The sequence below is a fragment of the Kogia breviceps genome, chromosome X (genome assembly GCF_026419965.1).
Source record: "Kogia breviceps isolate mKogBre1 chromosome X, mKogBre1 haplotype 1, whole genome shotgun sequence".
Classification (NCBI taxonomy): domain Eukaryota; kingdom Metazoa; phylum Chordata; class Mammalia; order Artiodactyla; family Physeteridae; genus Kogia; species Kogia breviceps.
Genome location: NC_081330.1, coordinates 67,418,313 through 67,441,041, shown reverse-complemented (window position 1 = coordinate 67,441,041; position 22,729 = coordinate 67,418,313). Strand labels below are relative to the sequence as shown.

General features: G+C 34.8%; 1 protein-coding gene across 22 annotated transcripts in view; it reads right to left on the bottom strand.

Moving 5' to 3' along the window:
* ATRX (ATRX chromatin remodeler) overlaps positions 1–22,729 on the bottom strand; it is a 253,199-nt gene that overhangs the window by 34,015 nt on the left and 196,455 nt on the right. For 21 of the 22 annotated variants that reach the window (XR_010838695.1, XM_059050734.2, XM_059050736.2 and 18 more), the window contains 3 exons: positions 21,600–21,708; positions 6,086–6,263; positions 4,261–4,455 (listed from right to left, as the gene is read on the bottom strand). Coding sequence is in view for 21 of the 22 variants with exons in the window: in XM_059050734.2 (XP_058906717.1) it covers positions 4,261–4,455; positions 6,086–6,263; positions 21,600–21,708 (482 nt within the window). In the remaining variant the exon portion in view is untranslated. Of the gene's footprint in view, positions 1–4,260; positions 4,456–5,666; positions 5,752–6,085; positions 6,264–21,599; positions 21,709–22,729 lie in introns of those variants that run through there. The other variant, XM_059050744.2, reaches the window with a different exon arrangement.

Here is a 22,729-nt window from a genome sequence, read left to right as displayed (position 1 = left end):
CATAGCAATGCACAGAGCTACTATGTCTATAACATCAGTTCAAGTCCTCCTAATGTCAGCTCCCCATCCCCAACTTTTCCAAGAAAGAACTGAATATTCCTTCCTGTACAGGGTGCCTGTACAGATTTCTATTACAGGACCCATAATTTTTATCATTACAGTATGCCTATTTAGACTGTAGGCTCCTTGGGAGCAGGAACATAGTCTTATTTACCAAAGTATCCTTACTAACCAGCACAATAAGTGGCACATCACAGGTACCTGCAAAGTTTTTAACCAAATAATAAATAAATAAGCTTCATTATTTAGGTTAAAGGTTTTTCACTGCCTACCAAAAGGTATAGTCTATCATCAGTGATTGAGTTCCATCATTTATTTCCTTGAAATGTCTGTTTCACTCCACAATTATCACCCTATTATATGTCCTCATCCTGCATTTTAATGCCACACTAATTTTCCAAAAGCCCACATTCATCATAAAAGAGCCCCATTCATGAACGTACAGTGAATACTATCTTACATCCAAATGCCTCCATTTACCTTTAATGTCTCTCCAAAAGCTGGCCCTACCTTTACCTATCCAATTTCAACTCGTCATCTGGCCGATTTCTTCATCATACCTTGAGTCTGGTACATAAATTCTTACCTTTGCTTTCACCCAAACTGTTTCATCCTATATTCACACCTTAATCTTACTTAATCCAACTAAATACTAACCATCACTTATGGGCCAGTCTGCTTTTTTTCATTAAAACTGTACCTGAATGCACCCCCCTCCATTTTTTAACCATATGCTATAGCGAATACATTCAGTACAAGTCACATCAGCACTTCATTCTTTTGTTAAGAATGTTACTTTTTTCTCTCCAAGTGGACTATCATCTCCTTCAGGTAAATCTCATATACATCCTATTGTATTTCCTTTTAGATCCCTAACAATTCTTAATTACTATGATAGTAAGCCATCATTATATGGTACAGTGTTTTAAAAATTTTTTTAAAGCTTTTTAAAAACTAAAACAGTCCTCTTTTTAAATAAAATATTATGTTGCAGCCCAATACATAAAATCGATAAAAGGAGAGGGACTCTGATCGAAATGGGATGCAGAGCTTGGAGTGCTGCCCATCTGGCCTTCCCCTACTTGCTTAGCCACATGGTAGCCCTGGAGCTCCTCTGCAAATCTCCTGAGGCTCTTTGGAACACAATTTGAAAACTACTATGTTCAAGTTCTAGCTCTAACACTTATTGGCCATGTACCCTTAGGTAACCACAAACTCTCTAAGTTTCAATTTCCTGAGATAATGAGTATACATGAGAAAGGCCTTTGTAAACTTTAAAGCTTTCTATAAATCTGAGGAATTTACAACTTCACAAGCCGTGAGCTAAACTGGTTATATTATACAATCTTAACAATAGCTACAGCACCCAATGGTACCGACTGTGAAAGCATTCTATATTTTAAAATCCACCTTTAGGGTTTCCCTGGTAGTGCAGTGGTTGAGAATCTGCCTGCCGATGCAGGGGACAAGGGTTCGTGCCCCGGTCCGGGAAGATCCCACGTGCCGCAGAGCGGCTGGGCCTGTGAGCCATGGCCACTGAGCCTGCGCTCCGCAACGGGAGAGGCCACAACAGTGAGAGGTCCACATACCGCAAAAAAAAATAAAAAATAATTTTAAAAAATAAAATAAAATCCACCTTTATTTAAAATAAAATAAAGCATTCTAAATATCATCCAATTCTGGGAATCCCAAGTCCTCTGCTTGTTTCTTCTACTTAGAATTAACTTTCTAATCTCCATTTAGGGACAATAACGTATAATGATTAAGAGGACATGCTTCTGAGTTGGGCAGACTTGGTTTGAAAGCCAGCTTTACCACAAATTAGGTGTGTAAACTTGGATAAGTTACATAAACCTCCCCAAGCCTTAATTTCCTCATCTCATAAATGAGAACAGCACTATCAGCTTTTCAGTTGCTGCTAGATTAAGGAAAATAACCTGAACTAATTATTTAGCATGGAGTATGAAACCCAGTAAGAAATCAGTTAAGTTAACTATTATTTTCCTCTTGGGAAGAGGTGTGGTAGAGTTGAAGCACTTTGGATTAAAATAGCATTCAATATTCCTTTTCCTTTTTTTCGTGGGCAAAGGGTCATAGCACCAAAAACAAAATACAGTAAGTAAAGTCTATAAATGAAAAAACATGACACCTTTGACAACTCAGAGTGCCAAGTTGTAAAACAGATGGTTTCTTTCCAGATATTCTGTAACAATTAAACAGCATTTCTTTACTGCTGGATTTTTAAAATCTTCTTTAAAGCTTAGGCAATGTCTTGTTCTTAATACACGTTCACAATACACTTCAAAGTCAGCAAATAATCAGTAAATGTTTATTAAATTAAACAGATTTCCTACAATCAGAAATTTACCATATAACAAATAACTTCAAAGCAACTATCTCTTTTCAACTTGGAATGGTAGCTTCCTATGAGAAATATTACTAATCATGGGCTATTTCTCATGAAAATTGAAGTTTAAAGTTAAGTTTAATTTTAGGAAAGAGGCTAATTAAATATAAAATCAGTCTCAATTTGAAAAAGGAAACTTCATTGTCTTTAAAATAATAAACATAAATGTGTGCAAGTCTTTAAAGAATACTCTTTGCCATACAAAATTAAGTACCTGATAGGAAAGGTGTTAGGAATATAAGAGTTAAGTAAAACAAGGCAAGTATACACTATGCAGTTTTTTTTTAAGTAGAGATATATGTACCAATATGGAAAGATGTTCAAGAAACATTTAGGTGAAAAGAGCAAGTTGTAAAAGAGTATGGATGGTATGAGCCCATTTGTGTTTGTTTGTGTTTGTCTGCTTTTAAAGATATACAAACAAATCTGTTTGTGCACAGAAAATTTTCTGAAGACTATTCAAGACCTCTACTCACATTCTATAATACTATAATTAAGAAAGGAAGCCAAATCACTATCAAATTAGTATTTCATAACATGGAAACTGAAATGACTCTTCTTTAAAAAGTAATATAAAAATGATAGATTTTAACCTTCATGTGGCCCTAAGCCATTATCAAAGAGATTTGATAGAGACTGTCACAAAAACTCTTTCCTAAATTCTCTATCAGTAAACTTTAAATGGAAGAAAAGTTCATTGATTACAAAAACAAAATATTTGCTTATATAGACAAAGGACATTTAAAAAATTTTCCCAAATGCTAAATATTCATGTTATTTTAATTGACTTATATACATTGAAAAATAACTGAAGAAATCACTGATTTATATTATTGTTAGAAATATATTTATTTATATTACCTTTTGTTTTAATTAAATGTTACAACCATATGAAGCACTAAGATACTGTTGAATTTTCTTTACAAATGACTGAAGGTTGGTAAAGTGACACTGTAACCCAGTAGTTGCTTTCCCAATTCTCTTAACAGCTACATGGAACATTAAGTGCTTAAATTTGAAACCAAGACAATAGGAACAGCACCTCCCCACAATAAGCCCCCCCAAATGATGTTTTAGATAATTAAAATAGGTTTAAGTATATAAACTCTTTATTTATTTCAGAGAACATATGGTTTTCTCATATGTTCAGTAGGGTCAAAATGATATCTACCATATTAAATTTCTATATTAATATTAAATACTGTTTTCTTATCCAAGAACAATGGACCAGAAGACAGATGTAGATACTGTTCCTGTCTCTGCCACTTATTAGGTAAAAACTGGGCAAGTCATCGAATGCCTCTGACCCTAAGTTTCCCCATCTATAAAATGAGAGGACTTTCACGCTTGGAAATGTGAAAGTCCTACTTACTTTATGACAGTGAAAAATATCAAGTAGGAGACACTTTTATTTGCTGATTCTTAATTGCTATATGACAACAAAAAATGTTAAGGAAGAGATAATTAAATCTCATATATAATTATTAAAATTATGTATGCCCTCTACTGGAGATTATTAAAAGAGAACCATACTATTTCCTTTAAGGTTTCTACTCAGAAACCCTTTTCTGCAGGGCTGAATTTTTTATTTGGCATAAAATATGTGTTTCAGATTACACTATCTTTTGTGGTGTTATGTGGAGAATTGACCTCTCATTTAAATACAGTTTTATTCTCTTTGAAAAATTCTGAAATATAGCCTTAGTCAGATGAGTAACTTTCATAGTAGGAATAAAATTTCCTTGGTCCATGTTAGTTTTTTTTTTTTAAGCTAACAATTTAAAGATGTTTACCTTTGGCAGCATCGGAGTATCCCTTTTCTTCTTCTTTTCTGAATTAGGGTCATCTAACAAGTCTGGCTCAAAGGTATAAAGTTCAGTAAGCTCATTCATGGTAAAATGACGTTCAACTTGCTGTTGATCAACAACTCGAAAAGACAGTGACTGCTTAGTTACTTGCCGATCATAAATCTTATCTTCCATGGTTCCCTTTGTAAAAAAAGAATGAATACACAAATAAATAAATTTTGTAAACATGAAACTTAATCATGAAGAAATATAGGTTATTGGTTACTACAAAATAGCAGAACTTCGTAGTAATATCCTGCCAAGTATATTACTTGGAAGCAAATTTTATGTACAATGCTGTTTAATTAATGAGAGATTTTTATGTTCAAAGTAGTTTACATTGACAAAAAAGAAAACTATATTACTGATAATCATCTAAATTTTTTCACCAATATGCATTCATTTGTTGCTTTAAATAATTCTGTACTTGGTGGAAGCAGGAGAGCAGAGGGATACCAAGGTAAACAGAATAAGAGTACATGAAATAAGATTTTAGGAGGTTACTGATGTAAGAATGCAAGAGAACAATTTAATTCCTTTCCAATGGAATACAATAAGCTCTCAACAATCACTATAAACTGTCTTTATGTAACTTAAGTCTTACTTTCCATAACTTCAGGACAAAAATAATAATAACTAAAATGCCAATCTATTATATATTCCATATGGCATTCTGAACTAGAATGTAAAGGAGCTCTTAATCTAAATAACAGGAAAGAGTTTACAATGTAGTTCTCCAACTATATTATGTACTTTTATGTATGAGCAAGGATATACCAATAAAACCCAATCTCTGGTTGAGAAGCCCACATTTGGAGGCAGGTAGAGAGGGTAGCATCTGCTCCCAAAGATGTACCAGTTAAAAGGGCAACTTGAGGGACTTCCCTGGTGGTGCAGTGGTTAAGAATCTGCCCGCCAATGCAGGGGACACGGGTTAGAGCCCTGGTCCAGGAAGATCCCACATGCCGCAGAGCAACTAAGCCTGTGGACCACAAATGCTGAGCCTGCACTCTAGAGCCCATGAGCCACAACTACTGAAGCCCAGGCACCTAGAGCCCAGGCTCCACAACAAGAGAAGCTACAGCAATAAAAGGCCCACGCACCGCAATGAAGAACCAACACAGCCAAAAATCAATCAATCAATAAATAACATTTTTTAAAAAAAGGGTAACTTGATTCTATGAACCTGTATTATATTCAACTGCATCTAATTCTTTGATTTCATTTATTTTCCTTAAATTTCAGCTTCTGTTTTTTAATACCTGAGTTTATATGTAAAGGAAATTACTTGAATATTCTTGACTAGAAATATTAAATATTCTTTGCAATGATTCTGTTATTATAATACATTACCTGTTTCTTCCTATTTACCCACACTCTTCAAACTAAGAGAACATCTGGTGACCAGTGAAAACAATGATCATTTGACCTTCACATCTATAAGCAAATTAGATTTAGTTATTGGCTTTTCTACTTATGCTAAGTAAGAGAATTATAAATGTTTAAATTTCTTGAACTAGCAAGAAAATGCTAAATCTGTATACACAGGCAAATCCATCTCAATCTGACAAAGTTGACATTAGAGACCTGGACAAACTACAAAACAGAAAATCATGAGGGGCCAAAATTGACTTATGCTGCTTTATGAATAGGAATGATGTTTTCAATTTGATTGCCTCTCTATAATGCAGATATGCCCTGAACTCCAAAAATATGATCAGCTTCACCCAATCTTTCAATATTAAAAAGAGAATGTAAATGATAAACCTACCTGAGCTAAGAACCTATATACATACACAGGTTTAGTTTGTCCAAAGCGATAAACTCTGAATATACTCTGGATGTCATAAGATGGATTCCAAGAAGCATCAAATATAATCACTCGATTAGCAGCTACCAGATTAATTCCAAGAGATCCTGCTTTGGTTGAAATGATAAACAAGCGCCCTCTGAAAATGAAAATACAAAATAAATGTTTAGTAATGAGTGCTACACAGATAACTTATTTATGATATGACCTTTTTATTCTAAGGCAGTTTTCTGAACAATCAAGAGTCCAGAGAATTCATTACTCACTCACTGAAAAAAAGACACATCAAAGGACTCGGGTTGATAATTTACATGCACAAGAAGAATCTTACTGCGGTAAAACGAAATAGTCTGATTTAGGAATAAAGACAAATATGGAAACCACATGTTTAAAATGTATTCAAGGTATTTATAGATATCTCAGTAAATGTAGAAAATTTATGTACAACTCAAAAAAATATATTGTGTTCAGTACAATTATGAGCACTAACTACATCAAAATAAAGGTCACTCATGCCCAAGGAGCTGAGTGTAGTAGCAGTGACTGATATGCAATTACAATATAATGTAATAAATGTAAGAAGAGAAGTTAGATAGATGCTAGGTACTGAGGTAAGAAAAATATGATCAAGTAGACAGAGGGCTCCAGGAAGAATGTATTCAAGAAAAAAAAAAGAACTGATAGATTACCTGCTATGTTGGAACACAAGAATTTATATTTTTTGTTTTTTTAACATCATTATTGGAACATAATTGCTTTACAAAGTTGTGTTAGTTGCTGCTGTATAACAAAGTGAATCAGCTAAATGTACACATATATCTCCATATCCCCTCCCTCTTGCGTCTCCTTCCCACCCTCCCTATCCCACTCCTCTAGGTGGTCACAAAGCACCAAGGTGATCTCCTGGGGCTATATAGCTGCTTCCCACTAGCTATCTGTTTTACATTTTGTAGTGTATATATGTCAATGCCACCCTCTCACTTGTCTCAGCTTATCCTTCCCCCTCCCCGTGTCCTCAAGTCCATTCTCTACATCTGCATCTTTATTCCTGCCCTGTCACTAAGTTCATCAGTACTGTTTTCTAGATTCCACATATATGTCTTAGCATACAGTATTTGTTTTTCTCTTTCTGACTTACTTCACTCTGTATGAAAGACTCTAGATCACCTCACCTCATTATAAATAACTCAATTTTGTTTCTTTCTTTGGCTGAGTAATACTCCATTGTATATATGTGCCACATCTTCTTTATTCGTTCATCTGTCGATGGGCACTTATGTTGCTTCCATGTCCTGGCTACTGTAAACAGTGCTGCAATGAACACTGTGGTACATGACTCTTTTTGAATTATGGTTTTCTCAGGGTATATGCCCAGTAATGGGATTGCTGGGTTGAACAGCAGTTCTATTTTTAGTTTCTTAAGGAACCTCCATGCTGTTCTCCACAGTGGCTGTATCAATTTACATTCCCACCAACAGTGCAAGAGGGTTCTCTTTTCTCCACACCCTCTCTAGCATTTACTGTTTGTAGATTTTTTGATGATGGTCATTCTGACTGGTGTGAGGTGATACCTTGTTGTAGTTTTGACTTGCATTTCTCTAATGATTAGTGATGTTGAGCATCCTTTCATGTGTTTGTTGGTCATCTGTATATCTTCTCTGGAGAAATGGCTATTTAGGTTTTCTGCCCATTTTTGGATTGGGCTGTTTGTTTTTTTGATATTGAGCTGTGTAAGCTGCTTATAAATTTTGGAGATTAGTCATTTGTCAGTTGCTTTGTCTGCAAATATTTTCTCCCATTCTGAGGGTTGTCTTTTGGTCTTGTTTATGGTTTCCTTTGCTGTGCAAAGATTTTAAGTTTCATTAGGTCCCATTTGTTTATTTTTTGTTTTTATTTCCATTTCTCTAGGAGGTGGGTCAAAAAGGATCTTGAATTGATTTATGTCATACAGTGTTCTGCCTATGTTTTCCCCTTAGAGTTTTATAGTGTCTGGCCTTACATTTAGCTCTTTAATCCAGTTTAACTTTTGTGTATGGTGATAGGAAGTGTTCTAATTTCATTGTTTTACATGTAGCTGTCCAGTTTTCCCAAAACCACTTATTGAAGAGGCTGTCTTTTCTCCATTGTACATTCTGGCCTCCTTTATCAAAGATAAGGTGACCATCTGTGTGTGGGTTTATCTCTGGGCTTTCTATCCTGTTCCATTGATCTATATGTCTGTTTTTGTGCCAGTACCATACTGTCGTGATTACTATAGCTTTGTAGTATAGTCTGAAGTCAGGGAGCCTGATTCCTCGAGCTCCGTTCGTTCTCAAGATTGTTTTGGCTATTCGGTGTCTTTTGTGTTTCCATACAAATTGTGAAATTTTTTGTTCTAGTTCTGTGAAAAATGCCATTGGTAGTCTGATAGGGATTGCACTGAATCTGTACCTTGCTTTGGATTATATAGCAATTTTCACAATGCTGATTCTTCCAATCCAAGAACATGGTATATCTCTCCATGTGTTTGTATCGTCTTTAATTTCTTTCATCATTGTCTTATAGTTTTCTGCTACAGGTCTTTTTTCTCCTTAGGTAGGTTTATTCCTAGGTATTTTATTCTTTTTATTGCAATGGTAAATGGGAATGTTTCCTTAATTTCGCTTTCAGATTTTTCATCATTAATGTATAGGAATGCAAGAGATTTCTGTGCATTAATTTTGTATCCTGCTACTTTACCAAATTCGTTTATTAGCTCTAGTAGTTTTTTGGTAGCATCTTTAGGATTCTCTATGTGTAGTATTATGTCATCCACAAACAGTGACACTTTTACTTCTTTTCCGATTTGGATTCCTTTTATTTTTGTTTCTTCTCTGATCGCTATGGCTAAAGCTTCCAAAACTATGCTGAATAACAGTAGTGAAAGTGCACAACCTTCTCCTGTTCCTGATATTAGTGGAAATGGTTTCAGTTTTTCACCATTGAGAACGATATTGGTTCTGGGTCTGTCATACACGGCCTTTACTATCTTGAGGTAAGATCCCTCCTATGCCTACTTTCTGGAGAGTTTTTATCATAAATGCGTGTTGAATTTTGTAGAAAGCTTTTTCTGCATCTATTGAGATGATCATATGGTTTTTATCCTTCAATTTGTTAATATGGTGTATCACAATGATTGATTTGCATACACTGAAGAAACCCCACTTGATCATGGTGTATGATCCTTTTAATGTGCTGCTGGATTCTGTATGCTAGTACTTTGTTGAGGATTTTTGCATCTATGTTCATCAGTGATATTGGCCTGTAGTTTTCTTTCTTTGTGACATCTTTGCCTGGTGTTGGTATCAGGGTGATGATGGCCTCCTCGAATGAGTTTGGGACTGTTCCGCCCTCTGCTATATTTTGGAAGAGTTTGAAAAGGATAGGTGTTAGCTCTTCTCTAAATGTTTGAGAGAATTCACCTGTGAAGCCATCTGGTCCTGGGCTTCTGTTTGTTGAAAGATTTTTAATCACAGTCTCAATTTCAGTGCTTGTGATTGGTCTGTTTATATTTCCTATTTCTCCTTGGTTCAGTCTTGGAAGGTTGTGCTTCCCTAAGAGTTTGTCTGTTTCTTCCAGGTTGTCCATTTTATTGGCGTATAGTGCTTGTGGTAATCTCTCAAGATCCTTTGTATTTCTGCACTGTCACTGTGACTTCTCCTTTTCACTTCTAATTCTGTTGATTTGAGTCTTCTCCCTTTTTTTCTTGACGTGTCTGGCTAATGATTTGTCAATTTGTTTACCTTCTCAAACAAACTAGGTTTTAGTTTTACTGATCTTTGCTGTTGTTTCCTTCATTTCTTTGTCATTTATTTCTGATCTGAACTTTATGATTTCTTTCCTTCTGCTAAGTTTGGGGTTTTTTTGTTCTTCTTTCTCTACTTGCTGTAGGTGTAAGGTTAGGTTGTTTGAGATGTTTCTTGTTTCTTGAGGTAGGATTATATTGTTATACACTTCCCTCTTAGAACTGCTTTTGCTGCATCCCATAGGTGTTGGGTCATCGTGTTTTCATTCTCATTTGTTTCTAGTTATTGTTTGATTTCCTATTGATTTTTTCAATGATCTCTTCATGGCTATTCAGTAGTGTACTGTTTAGCTTCCAGGCATTTCTATTTTTTAGAGCGTTTTTCCTATAATTGATACCTAGGCTCATAGCATTGTGGTTGGAAAAGATACTTGATACGATTTCAATTTTCTTAAATTTACCAAGGCTAGATTTGTGCCCCAAGATATGATCTATCCTGGAGAATGTTCCATGCACACTTGAGAAGAAAGTGTATTCTGTTGTTTTTGGATGGAATGTCCTATAAATATCAATTAAGTACCTCTTGTTTAATGTATCATTTAAAGCTTGTGTTTTCTTATTGATTTTCATTTTGGATGATCTGTCCATTGGTGAAAGTGGGGTGTTAAAGTCCCCTACTATGATTGTGTTACTGTCAATTTCCCCTTTTATGTCCGTTAGCATTTGCCTTATGCGTTGAGGTGCTCCTATGTTGGGTGCATAAATATTTACAATTGTTATATCTTCTTCTTGGATCGATCCCGTGATCATTATGTACTGTCCTTCTTTGTGTCTTGTCATAGTCTTTATTTTAAAGTCTGTTTTGTCTGATATGAGAATTGCTACTCCAGCTTTCTTCTGATTTCCATTTGCATGGAATATCTTTTTCCATCCCCTCACTTTCAGTCTGTATGTGTCCCTAGGTCTGAAGTGGGTCTCTTGTAGACAGCATATATATGGGTCTTGTTTTTGTATCCATTCAGCCAGTCTGTCTTTCAGTTGGAGCATTTAATCCATTTACATTTAAGGTAATTATCGATATGTATGTTCCTATTACCATTTTCTTAATTGTTTTGGGTTTGTTATTGTCGGTCTTTTCCTTCTCTTACGTTTCCTGCCTAGGGAAGTTCCCTTAGCATTTGTTGTAAAGCTGGTTTGGTGGTGCTGAATTCTATTAGCTTTTGCTTATCTGTAAAGGTTTTAATTTCTCTGTCAAAACTGAATGAGATCCTAGCTGGGTAGAGTAATCCTAGTTGTAGGTTTTTCCCTTTCATCACTTTAAATATGTCCGGCCACTCCTTTCTGGATTGCAGAGTTTCTGCTGAAAGATCAGCTGTTAACCTTACAGGTATTCCCATTTATGTTATTTGTTGCTTTTCCCTTGCTGCTTTTAATATTTTTTCTTTGTATTTAATTTTTGATAGTTTAATATGTCTTGGTGTGTTTCTCCTTGGATTTATCCTGTATGGGACTCCCTGTACTTCCTGGACTTGTCTATTTCCTTTCCCATATTAGGGAAGTTTTCAACTATAATCTCTCCAAATTCTTTTCATTGTTTTTTCTTTTTTCTTTTAAAATTTATTTATTTTTGGCTGCATCAGGTCTTCATTGCAGTGTGCGGGCTTCTCATTGAGCTGGCTTCTCTTGTTGTGGAGCACAGGCTTTAGGCACACGGGCTTCAGTAGTCGTGCCTTGCGGGCTCTTGAGCGCAGGCTCAATAGTTGTGGCACATGGGCTTAGTTGCTCTGTGGCATGTGGGATCTTCCCAGACTAGAGCTCAAACCCATGTACCCTGCATTGGCAGGCGGACTCTCAACCACTGCACCACCAGGGAAGCCCTCAGCAGGTGGATTCTTAACTGCGGCACCACAAGCGAAGCCCCGTTCTTTTTTTCTTTATTTTGCTCTGCAGTAGTTATTACCATTATTTTATCTTCCAGGTCACTTATTCATTCTTCTGCCTCAGTTATTCTGCTGTTGATTCCTTCTAGAGAATTTTAAATTTCATTTAGTGTGTTGTTCATCAGTGTTTGTTTGCTCTTTAGTTCTTCTAGGTCCTTGTTAAACGTTTCTTGTATTTTCTCCATTCTCTTTCCAAGATTTTGGATCATCTTTACTATCATTACTGTGAATTCTTTTTCAGGTAGACTGCCTATTTCCTCTTTATTTGTTTGGGCTGGTGGGTTTTTACCTTGCTCCTTCACCTGCTGCATATTTCTCTGTCATCTCATTTTGCTTAACTTACTGTGTTGGGGTTTCCTTTTTGAAGGCTGCAGGTTCATTGTTCCTGTTGTTTTTGGTGTCTGCCCCCAGTGGCTACAGTTGGTTCAGTGGCTTGTGTAGGCTGCCTGGTGGAGGGGACTGGTGTCTGTGTTCTGGTGGATGACGCTGGATCTTGTCTTTCTTGTGGGCAGGATTGCATCCAGTGGTGTGTTTTGGGGTGTCTGTGACCTTATTATGATTTTAGGCAGCCTCTCTGCTAATGTGTGGGGTTGTGTTCCTGTCTTGCTAGTTATTTGGCATGGGGTGTCCAGCACAGGAGCTTGCTGGTCATTGCGTGGAGCTGGGTCTTAGAGTTGATATGGACATCTCTCGGAGAGCTCTCACCGATTCATATTACGTGGGGCTGGGAGGTCTCTGGTGGTCCAATGTCCTGAACTTGGTTCTCCCACCTCAGAGGCACAGGCCTGACACCCAGCCGGAGCACCAAGACCCTGTCAGCCACACAGCGTTTTTCTCTTTTCCTAAGTGCTTTGTCTAGTTTCACTTGCTCATAGAGTGTGGTATGTAGAAGCCTTGCGCTGGGTGCTACAGACCAGAGTTCCTAGTTGGAAAATCTGAACAGAAGTTCTTAATTTTAATGAAGCTCACCTTATCAATCTTTCCTTTTATGGTTAGCAGTTTGTGTGCCCTGTTTATGAAAAATTTCTCACTACAAATCAGGAAAATACTCCATGCTGTTGCCCTCTAAAACCTTTATGTTTTAGCTTCAACATTGACATCTATGAACTACTGTAAATTAGTTATCAGGAAAATACAGATTGACTATGAAGTCTTACTGCTACATACCTATGACAATGGCTTAAGAAAACAGACATCATCACGTGATAATGAGGACAGATAACAAATGAAACAGGTACTCTACTAGCTGGAGTGCAAATTGGTACAACCATTTTGGAGAAATGTTTTGGCAGTATATGCTAAAGCTGAATGCACATACCTATTATGTAGCAATCCCACTTCTAGACATATGTACACAACACAAGCATATGCATATGTTTACTCTAAAACAAATATAATTCTTTAAAAGTATAATCTTTGGACTTCCAATTCTGGAAAGATTGAATAGACATGCTGTTCCCTATTCCTCTCCATAAGTACAACTAAAATGCCTGGATATTATATAGAAAGTGAATGTAAGATTTTTCTGAAAAGTGAGGAGAAGGAAGCATACTGGCTTGGGACCTAAGGCAGAACATGGCAGTGAGTTCCATAGGCTTTCTTTTTGCCTCATATATCCCAGACTGAGTGTTGAAGAGCCCAGCAATCTGGAAATATCAGTGGGTGCTGTCAAAATAAATCACCAAGAAAAGTCTGCTCTCTCTAGCAAAAGGACCAAACACGGGGCAGACTAGTAAGACAGAGATCTTGAAAACAACAACCGTTTGACTCTAGTCAAATGGTACAGAAAAAAATGCAGTGTACCGCCACCCCTGTCACTACAGGCTGAGTGGGAATCCCAACTTCTACCCTCATGTAGTTGTAACAAGGCATATTGCCAGACAGTGCTGTCAGATAAGTTTGAGTTAACAAAGTTCTCCCACCAGCCCAGCAGTGTCAGAGAAGATCACACAGGGAACCAGGATATCCACCCCCACCCAGTGGTTATAAGAAAAACCCTCCCCCCACTACTGGGTTAGTATCAAAGGAGGTCTAGTGGAGAACCAGGAGTTATAACACAACCCATACAGAAGAATAAAATGGAAATTTTAGAACTGAAAAGTACAGTAACAAAGAACTCAATAGATAGGCTCAACAGTAAAATGTAGAGAAGATTCAATGAACTTTGAAAACAGGAGAACAGAAATGACCCAATGTGAATAACAGAAACCAAAAGAAAAAAAAAAGAAAGAAAGAACAGAGACTCTGGGACCTATAGGACTATAATAAAGATCTAACAGTCTTGTCATCAGAGTCCTAAAAGGAGAAGAGAGAACGGGCTATAAAGGTATTCAAAGAAATAACAGCTGAAAATTACCAAAATTTAGCAAGAAACACAAACCTAGAAATTTAAGAAGCTGAATGAAACACATACAATGTAAAACCAAAGAAATCCATGTCAGGACACAACATAGTCAAATTTTTAAAAACTAATATAAAGAAAAACTCTTGAAAGAAGTTAGAGAGAAACAAGACCTTAATGACAAGAGAAAAAGCCAATTTGAAAAACAGCAGGTTTTTAAAAAATTAAGATATATCTGACATAATAACTGTGTAAAATTAAGGTATACAACATGTTAATTTGATACATTTATATATTGTAATATGATTGCCATTGTAGTGACAACTAGATTCCGAGGTTACATAATTATTACTTTTTAGTGGTTGGAATAATTAAGTTCTAGCCTCTTAGCAAGTTTGATGATTATAATAAAATATTCTCTGTATCACTAATTGGTTCAGCCACTATGGAAAACAACATGGAGGTTCCTCAAAAAATTAAAAATAGAACTACCACATTATCTAGCAATTCCACTTCTGGGGATATATGCAAAAGAAATTAATACAGGATGTCAAAGAAATATCTGCACAGTCGTGTTTACTGCAGCATTATTCGCAACAGCCAAGATATCAAAACAACCTAAGTGCCCATCAGTGGATGAATGAATAAAAAAGATGTGGGATATATATACAATGGAATATTATTCAGCCAAGAGGGATATCTTGCCATATGTGACAACAGATAAACCTTGAGTACATTATGCTAAGTGAGAGAAGTGAGACAAAGACAGGATTTTATGCTATCACTTACATGTAGAATCTAAAAAAGCCAAATTTGTAAAAATAGCCAATTTTAAGAAATCATGGAGGCTAGAAAGAAGTGGCACAACATTTTTCAAGTGCCAAAAGAAGAGAACTGCCAACTCAGAATTCCATACTCAGTTAAGATATTCTTCAAAAATGATGGGAAAATCAATAAATTCTCAAATGAGGGTACTCAGAAAATTTGTTGCCAGTACATCTGCCCTAAAAAAATGGCTAAAGGAAGTTCTCTTCTTTAAAAAAAAAAAAAGGAATTTATAAAAGAAATATGAAACATTAGGAAGGAGGAAACAAAAATGAAAACAACAAAAATTATGGGTGAATAAAATAGATTTTCCTTCTCTTAAGTTTTCTAAATTATATTTGATAGTTGAAGAAGAAATTATTATGGTTCCTAATGTGGTAATCTATTTACGTAAAGAAAACATTTAAGATAATTATAAATGAGGGAGAGAAAGGGACAAAAAGGAACAAAGGTTTCTTACACTTCAATCAAAATGGTAAAATGATGACACCAGTAGACTGTGATCAGATATGTATGTGTAATAGTTAGAGCAACCACTGTAAAAGTTATACAAAGATACACTAAAAAACACTATAGAGGAATCAAAATGGAATTCCAAAAACTGTAAAAGTAACCCACAGGAATGGTAGGAAAAGAAATCAGAAGCAAAAGAAAACAGAATGAAAGAGAACAAACTGAACAAAAACTAAAATGGCAGCCTCAAGCTCTGTATTAAATGCACATGGTTGTACACCTGAAACTAATATAATGTTATATGCCAATTATACCTCAGTAAAAAAAAAAAATTGTAAATGGTCTATATGCACCATTTAAAAGAAAGAGATTAACAGAATGGGTAAAAAAAATAACACAACCATACGCTGTCTACAAGAAACTCACTTCAAATAAAACAAAATAGGTAGGGTGAAAGTAAAAGGATGAAAAAAGATATAACAAGTAAACATCAATCAAAATAAAGCAGGAGTGGCTATACTAGCATGAAATAAAGTATGTTTCAGACCAAAGAAAATTACAAGTAATAGTGAGGGACATAAATGTGTATACAGTAAACAACAGAGCTGAAAATATGAGAAGTAAAAACCTTGAGAAACAGACAAATCCACAATTATAGTTGGAGGTTTCAAACCTCCTCTCTCAAAAATCAATAACCAACTAGACATAGAGAAGAATACAACAACCCCATTAAATAACAGGATCTGATCAACATTTATTAGGAAACTCTGGTCAACAACTGCAAAAAATACATTCTTTTCAAGGGCCCGTGTGTGACATACCAAGATGTTCTGTATCTTGATCCATTAAACAAAACACAACAAAGTTAAAAACTGAAGTCATACAGAGAATATTCTCTGAACAGAACTGAATCAAACTAGAAATCAATAACAAAAATAATAGAAATCTTCAAATGCTTGGAAATTAAACAGCATACTTCTAGCTATGACTCAAAATGGAAGTCTCAAAAGAAAAAAATAGACTGAACTGAATGGAAATGAAAATAAAACACATCAAAATTTGTATGACAGCTAAAGCAGTGCTGAAAGGGAAATTTACAGCACTAAATGCTTATATTAGAAAAGAGGAAAAGTCTTATATGAGTAATTTAAGGTTCCACCTCCAGGAAGTAGAAAATGATGAGCAAACTAAGTCAAAACAAGATGAAACTGAAAACAGAAAGAAAAAATAGAGAAAATCAATTAAATAAAAAGCTGGTTCTTTGAAAAGACCAATAAAATTGACAAACCTGTAGCAAGACTGACAAAAACAAGAGAATACAACAATTACCAATACCATGAATGAAACAGAAGCTATCACTATAGATCCCAAAGACATCAAAAGGATAATAAGGGAATGCTATGAACAGTTCTATACATAAATTTGAAATGAACCAATTCCTCAAAAAGCACAAACTACCACAACTCATTCAATATGAAATAGATAATTTGAATAGTCCTATAACAATTAAGGAAATTGAATTAATGATTTTAAAACTCACAAAAAAGAAATTTCCAAGGCCTGAAAGTTTCACTGGCAAATTCTACCAAAAATTTAAGATTAATTAACACAAATTCTACACATCTCTTTCAGAAAACAGAAGGGGGAACACTTCTCAACACATTTTATGAGGCCAATACCATCATGATACCAAAATTAGACAAAGACAGTATAAAAACAATCGGATACAGACCAATATCTCATAAATATTCCCCAACAAAATATTAGCAGATAGAAGCCAGTGCTATATAAAAATAATTATACATCATGACGAAATGGGTTTTATTCCAGGGATGCAAGGCTGTTCAGCTTGAAAATCAAGCTATGTAATATACCATGTTAACAGGCTAAAGACAAATAATATTTATCATATTAAATGAGAAAGAAAAAGCATGTGACAAAATTATACACCTATTCATAGTAAAAACTCTTAGCAAACTAGGAATAGAGATGAATAGTAGGGAACTTCAACTTAATAGAGTATCTACAAAAAATCTACAGCTATATCACAGTTATCAACACTGAATGCTCTTCTCTTAAGATCAAGAAGGCAAGGATGTCCACTCTCATCACTGCTATTCAACATGTTACTGAAGTTCTAGCTAGTGCAACAAGGCAAGAAAAGGAAACAAACTACATTCAGATTGGAAAGGAAGAAATAAAACTATCCTTACTTGCAGATGACATAATGGTCTAGTAGAAAATCTCAAGGAATCTATAAAACAAACTCCTAGAACAAATAAGTGAGTTCAGCAAGATCACAGGTAAAACATCAACACAAAAATCAACTGCATTTCTACATACTACCAACGAATATGTGAAAAGTAAAATTAAAAATACAATATCACTTACAATTCCTCAAAAATGAAATATTTAGGTGTAAATCTAACATATACAGGACTTACATGCTGAAAATTACAAAACAGTGATTAAAAACATCAAAGATCTACATAAACAGAGATACTATGTTCACGAGAGACAATATAGTAAAGATATCAATTCTTCCCAAATTGATGACAGGTGTAATGAAATTTCTAATAATTCTTGCAAGATTTTTATAGACTAGACAAGAGGATTCTAAAATTTATATATAAAGGCAAAGATATTAGACTAGCTAAAACAACTTGGAAAAAGTAGAATAAAGTGGGAGATAGTGACTTGATACTAAGGCCTATTACAAAGCTACAATAATCAAGACTACGTGGTAATGGCAGAAGGACAGATATATGGACCAATGGACTAGAACCAAAAAACAGTCCCACAGAAGTACAGCCAAATGATTTTTCACAAAAATGCAAAAGCATTTTTGAAAGGATGGCTTTTTCAACAAATGGTGCTGGAGCAACTGGACATCCACAGGCAAAAAAAGAAAAAGAAAAGTGAACTCAACCTAAATCTCACATCTTATACAAAAATTCATTTAAAATGCACCTTATACTTAAATATAAAATGTAAAGCCATAAACCTTTTAGAAGATAACATAGGAGAAAATCTTCAGGACCTAGTGCTTAGGGAACAATTCTTAGACTTGACAACAAAAGCATGACTAAAACAAAAACTGACAAACTAGACTTTACCAAAATTAAAAAGTTTTGCTCTGTGAAAGACCTTGTGAAGGAAATGAAAAGACAACCCATAGACTGGAAGAAAATATTTGCAAACCATATATGACAAATTACTCATACCTAAATTATATAAAGGATTTTCAACATTCAACAATAAAAAAGCAAACAATCCAGTTAGAAAATGGGCAAAAGACGTGAAGAAACATTTCACCAGAGAGCGTATACAGATGATAAATAAACACATGAAAAAAATGTTCAAAATAACCAGCCATCAGGGAAATGCAAATTAAGACCACGTGATACCACTACACACCTATGAGAACAGCAAAGATAAAACACAGTGATAAAATCAAACGTTGGTGAGGATGCAGAGAAACTTGATCTCTCACACTTTACTGAAGGGAAGGTAAAACGGTCCAGCCACTCTGTAAAACAGTTTGGTAGTTTCTTAAAAAATGAAATAATCACTTACCATGTAAACTAGAAATCGCATTCCTGGGCATCTATCCTAGAGAAATGAAAACTTAGGTCCACACAAAACCTGTACACAATGTTCATAGCAGCTTTATTTGTAATAACCAAACCTGGAAATGAACAAAATGCCCTGCAGTAGACATACAGTTTGTATTATACAAGCTGGTACATCCAATCCATGGAATACGACTATGTAGTAAAAAGGAATGAACTATTCATATACACAACTTGAATGAAACTAAAGGGCATTATGCTGAGTGAAAAAAGGCCAATCTCAAATGGTCACATATACTATGATATAATTTATATAACAGTCTTGATATGACAAAATTATAAAGATGGAGAACAAATTAGTTATTGCCAGGAGTTAGGGATTGTGGCAACGTTGGTGGTCAGGATGGGTGTGACTATAAAAGGGCAGAAAGAGAGGAATCTCTGTGGTGATAGAATATTTCTGTACCTTGACTGCAGTCATGCTTACAGCAATCTCTACATATGCGATTAAAAAAAACCATAGATATACACACACATTGAAACAGTGCCAATTTATTGGTTTTGATATCATAGGTAAGATGTAACCATTAGGAGAAATTAGGTGAAAGGGTCACAGTACCTCTCTATACTGTCTTTGTAAGTTCCTTTGACTCTAAATAAAATAAATAAATAAACATATAAATAAATATAAAGTAAAAAGAAAAAAAAGGGCCCTGAGACTGTTAAAACTGCTTCCTCACCACATAAGACAACATTAGGTCATTATCTTAAAACTTATTTTAAGTGTCTTTCTAACTGGTTAACAATAAACAAAATTGTATTTATATTCTATTTCTGAACATTACTGAGTCATGAGAAAACAGAAGATAGGTAGAAAAACAGACATAATCTCTCACATTTATGAATTTAATCCAGACAAGTTTACAGATTTAGCTACTAAAGAGTAACCCCTCAAATCCATGGAGTGTGTGTGTGTGTGTGTGTGTGTGTGTGTGTGTGTGTGTGTGTATAGATGATGAATCTGAATCAGAGACACTTTCTGGCATGTGTTTAGGAGGCTTAATTTGTTAGTGAAAAAGCCAAGCTGACAGCTCAACATCCACATTTCAATGTTGTTCCCTACTAGTTATCAAATATGACTATTATGGGACAAATCATATGCTATATTACAATATTTACAAATCTGGAAAACTGAGCAAGTCAAACGTTTAGATTAAATTTGACAAATTAGACTAGGATAACTCAATAAAATTACTTCTTCACACTCATGCACAAATAATAATTGTTTAAAACATGGCAAACAAAATATAAAAATGTACTTATTCTTTTAAAAGTTATATAATCATTTTTAAAGCAACTTTACTGTACTCAAACAATCCTTTTGTAAGCTCTCCCAGACTCTACAGATTTTAAATACCTAATAAGAATATACTCCTCCTATGGTCTAGCTGGAATTTCCCTAGTTTTAACCCTAGGTGTAGTTCAGGACTCTGTTAGAATTAAAACACGTTTTACACACAAAATATAATACCTTTCATACTTTAGAACATTTATTAAGTCATATCTTAGCCATCTTTTCATTAAACTAACCCCATCTCCATCACTTTCTTAAAGGCAATTCTTTTAACGTGTATGTGTGTGTGCAAATGTTTATATGTATGTATACACATAAATTTTTCTCTTCCAAATGCAGTTCAAGTATGTAATTGCTGATAGTTAAAAGTAACATCAACATCACCTATTATAACAAAACCTCTACCTGCAGTTGTTTAAAGTATATTATTCAAATTCTTACAATAAATAAAGAGATCAAGAATACCTTGTTAACCTTAAGACACTCTAACAGATGTATCACCAAAGATGATATAAAAATGGCCAATAAGCACATAACATGATGCTTGACATCAACTAACATTAGGGAAATGCAAATTAAAATCACATGAGATTCCATTACATACCTATTAGAATGGGTAATTTTTTAATTTTTAAATATGATAATACCAAGGATGCAGAATAACTGGAACCCTCATACATTGCTGGTAGGAATGCAAAATTACCATATAACCCGGCAATTGCACTCCTGGATGAGTTTCATTTCACTTGGATAAATACCTATGGTCACACAAAACTTAAACGAGAATGTTTAAAGCAGCTTCAATTTTAATTTCAAAACCTGGAAACAATTCCAATGTCTCTCAAATGGAAATGGTTAAACAAACTACTCATTCACACAACGAATACGTCAATATAATGAAAACAAACCATACATCCATACAATGGACATATCCATACAATGGAATACTACTCAACAATAAAAAGGAGCAAACTATTGACATATGCAACAATGTGGATGAATCTCAAATGCATTTTGCCATGTAAAAAAAGTGAGACTGAAAAGGCTACAAATTGTATGATTCCATAAGTGAATTTCCTAAGGAGTGATGAAACCATTTTATATCTTGACTACATCTTGCATTTGTCAAGAATTATAGTAGTAGACACTAAAAAGAGTAAATTTTACTATATGTAGATTTAAAATGATTTTTAAAAAACTATCTATACATTCAGAAATGCTTCCTACCTCACATTAGTTTCATCATTAAATTCTTCAGCCCATTTTTTCCTTGATTGAGCAGTTGTAGAACCATCTAAACGGTAATAGTCTATGTTTCGGAGCCACTTCCCTTCACCTGAAAATTCAACAAGAAAAGAAAAAAGAGACATATATTGTTATCCTAGTACTAAAAGATTTTCTTCCTTGCTTGCCATTTAAAAGCTGGTCATAGGCCTTCCCTGGTGGCACAGTGGTTAGGAATCTGCCTGCCAATGCAGGGGACATGGGTTCGAGCCCTGGTCCGGGAAGATCCCACATGCCACGGAGAAACTAAGCCCGTGTACCACAACTACTGAGCCAGTGTTACAGAGCCCATGAGCCACAACTCCTGAAGCCCAGGTGCCTAGAGCCTATGCTATGCAACAAGAGAAGCCACCTCAATGAGAAGCCCATGCACCACAACAAAGAGTAGCCCCCGCTCACCGCAACTAGAGAAAGCCCGCACATAGCAACAAAGACCCAACACAGACAAAAACTTAAAATAATTTTTTAAAAAAGCTGGTCATATATATTCAACTTGCATAGCAAGACAAATTTTTTTAATCAAGGGATAATTCATTGTATTACAAATAAATTCACTACAGATTTCCTTCCAACAGATATTGAATAGCAAAGGTAATTTTCAGAAGTATTTCATCTACATGTAAATGTCTGAAAAGATTTCCTTGATTAGAATCCTATAAAACTTTCAAAAGAATATGATTAAGCTGTATTATGCTCATGAAGCTTTTTAATTAAATCTATAAATGACCAGATTTCCCACCTTGTTATCAACAAGGTGATACTAAACAGATAAAAACCAGAGACATAGAACACATTTATTGATTCACTGAACAAATATTTACAGAATGCCTATTTATGTGCCAAAAAATATTCTATGATTTAGCCACAAATATCAGCATATGTTCCTATTTCATGACAATTACATATTTGTATGTACGTACAAGTAAAGAACTGTGATTTTATAAGTTAAACACTGATCAGAAATGTCAACATTTGCACAGTGAGGTAAAAATTTTACCCAAGCCTGACATTCATACTAAAATACCAACAGATAAAGTACTTATGACACTTTTATATTTTATCATACATAATTT